This window comes from Helianthus annuus, chromosome 12 (assembly GCF_002127325.2).
Source record: "Helianthus annuus cultivar XRQ/B chromosome 12, HanXRQr2.0-SUNRISE, whole genome shotgun sequence".
Lineage (NCBI taxonomy): Eukaryota > Viridiplantae > Streptophyta > Magnoliopsida > Asterales > Asteraceae > Helianthus > Helianthus annuus.
Genome location: NC_035444.2, coordinates 72,223,728 through 72,226,637, shown reverse-complemented (window position 1 = coordinate 72,226,637; position 2,910 = coordinate 72,223,728). Strand labels below are relative to the sequence as shown.

Below are 2,910 nucleotides of genomic sequence, written 5' to 3'. Positions count from 1 at the left end.
ACTCCTCCATAACCTCATCATCTCCTGGGAGTGGAGGCAACGGGTCCCAGACCTCGTTGTCCAACCCTTTCAACCTATCCCCATGATCCGTCTCTGCAATCATCCTCATCGCTTTCAACGAGCGGATGTCAACATACAATCCCTCGGTGACCAAAGAAAGACACTGAACCACCTCATCAGTCATTATGCCCATGCCGTATGCGATTTGGGTCACGTACTGACCGCCATGTATCTGACTATTGGCGGTCCTACCCGAGCTGTGCACAAAGTAATCGGCCATCCTCGTCGCAAGGTTGATGTGATCTCCCTCCTTGAGCGCATAAAGAAATATAAGATCTGGTGTGGGACAGTTTCCCAAACTGTCCATGCGCCCGGCTATGGAATGGCTGAAGATATGGTGCATAGCCCAAAGTAAAGGGTCTCAGATTCTTGAAGCTTTGGACATCCTAGGATCATATGGCCCGCCAACCGCAATTTGCGCCCAAAACTCGACCCGCTCATCTCGCTGGGGAAGGTGAACTGATCAGTAAAGAACTCGGAATCCATTTCTGCATCTGTGTAGATTCCGAGTCTGCGACCCAACCTTCCTACTGTCCAACTATGCCAACGACCGCCTAATCTGAAATTTATCCTTTTCTTGTAGCGGAAGTTTGGAGCCTTACTCTCTTTTGGCTTTTCATATGAGTAGGACGCGAAAAATTCTAGCTTGCGCTCCAAATAAATCGGGCGGTCGATGTTGACCAAACGCGAGAATGGAAGTGTGAACATGTCTTCCAGCCGTTCGCGTTGGTTTAAATCGGCCATCACATCCCAGTCTAACCTTCTAGGGATGCCAAACTGGCCCCGCCTTTGCCATAATGCGTTGAGTTTTGGGATGCAAAGACTTTCCCGCTCGCTGTCGGGGTTGAATTGTAGGAAGGGATAGTCCATCTGCATGAGGAATGTTGTTAGAACAAGAGGAGCAGAAAAAATTTCAAACAAAAACAGCCGAACACACAGTTATGAAGCTGCTGTGTTGCTGATCTGGGCATATCGCACGGACGTGTGACAAGCCGCACGGTCGTGCGTCGTCGATGATCAGTGATGGTGGTCGGCAATTGTCGGACACGCACGGCGTGCAACCAACGACACCCCCGTGCATCACCGAGACCACAGCAAAACTTCGAGAACAGCCGGAACTGAACGACCGTTCCACACGAGGAATGACCGTGCGACAGCGTTTACGGCAGATTTCGAACCCCTGAACCAGAACAGCCAGATTTTTACGAAATTTATCAAATTTTTGGGCAAACATGGGTCAGAAAATCAACCGGTTGTTCATGAATCACAAGATTCTTGTAAGGGTTAGGGTTTCAATTTGTTTATGAAGAGAACCCCAAAAAAACCTTGAAGAAATCGAACTAATCTAACCTAGAACAAGAATGGAACAGAAAATCGACAAGAAAGAACATACCGTGCGAAAGGATCTGAGAAACCGTGCGAAAAATGGTTCCATTTGGTGAAAGATCGGTCTGGAACGGCTGGTGCAGTTTAGGGTTCGCGAATTATGAATGAGGGCTGCAGATGTGGGTTTTTATTCAGCACAATGACCAAACTGCCCTTTGCCTGTCGCACGGTCGTCCGACCTGACGCACGGGCGTGCGTCACGGTAAGTGCTAACCCTGGCACGCTGATCTCGAAACTGCACAGGGGGTGCGACTCGAGATGCTGGCCTGCCCGCAACCACACGGTCGTGCGACCTGTGGCACGGCCGTGCCATATCTGCAGATCAGTTTTTTATGCAGAAATCATTTGCAACACCTGTTTCGGCCGTTTTTCACCATTTTTACCATCCGCAAACTGTTCTAACATTATTCCCACGTAGACCCTACGCTCGGCACGTTTAAAAACTGTACAAACTTGCGAAATCTACAAAACACACCTAAATTACGTAAAAACGACAAAAACACAAAAAAGGACGATTTTGCCCCTAAAGCGCCAAAGACGCTCTTGCTACATTTTTAGTCCTCGATTCAGTAGCGTAGACTCTCCTCCCCACACCTAAGCTGTATGCGGGGTGTGGAGTTCGATAACCTCCACCGCCGACTCGATCGGCACGGCAACGTAAAGCTTCAAGCGATGCCCATTTACCTTGAAAATAACGCCATTCGCGTTCTCAATTGCGACAGTCCCATATGGAAATACCTCTTTTGCCGTGTATGGTCCTGTCCAACGTGAACGTAATTTTCCCGGAAATAAACGCAACCTCGAGTTGTAAAGTAATACAAGATCGCCCTCTTGGAATTGTTTGTGGTCCTTCAAGCATTTATCATGCAATCTCTTGGTGCGCTCCTTGTATAACACGGAGTTCTCATAAGCGTGTTGTCGTAGCTCCTCTAACTCGTGAATCTGAAGGAACCGGGCTTCACCTCCGGTTTTCAGGTCCAGATTTGCAGTTTTTAGAGCCCACGTCGCTTTGTGCTCCAACTCCATAGGTAAATGACATGCTTTTCCGTAAACAAGCCTGAAGGGAGTAGTCCCAATCAGCGTCTTGTAAGCCGTACGGAATGCCCACAACGCTTCATCTAGTTTATCCGACCAATCCTTGCGGTTGGCACCTATCGACCGCTCAAGGATCCTTTTCAACCCCTGGTTCGTGACCTCCACTTGCCCACTTGTTTGTGGATGATAGGGCGTGGATAAACGGTGATGCACACCATAACGGGACAAAGCTCTCTCGAGCTGAGTATTGCAAAAGTGCGTCCCTCTGTCACTGATAAGCGCCTTTGGTGTACCAAACCGGGTAAACAAACTCTTCAAAAACCTCACGACTACCCTGGCATCATTGGTGGGTAAGGCCTGTGCCTCCGCCCACTTCGATACATAATCAACCGTAACCAGGATATATTTGTTGCCTCGTGAGGGGGGAAA

The 2,910-nt window shown here is 48.8% G+C and overlaps 1 protein-coding gene across 1 annotated transcript; it reads right to left on the bottom strand.

The window, feature by feature from the left end:
- Positions 1–2,040: 2,040 nt before the first annotated feature.
- Positions 2,041–2,472, bottom strand: LOC110901594. The gene has a single exon (XM_022148406.1). It carries the CDS (start codon positions 2,470–2,472, stop codon positions 2,041–2,043), a length of 432 nt encoding a protein of 143 aa, XP_022004098.1.
- Between the last annotated feature and the right edge of the window lie 438 nt (positions 2,473–2,910).

Coding starts and splice junctions, on each gene's coding strand:
- LOC110901594 (XM_022148406.1), bottom strand. CDS start 2,472: ATGGAGTTGGAGCACAAAGCGACGTGGGCTCTAAAAACTGCAAATCTG.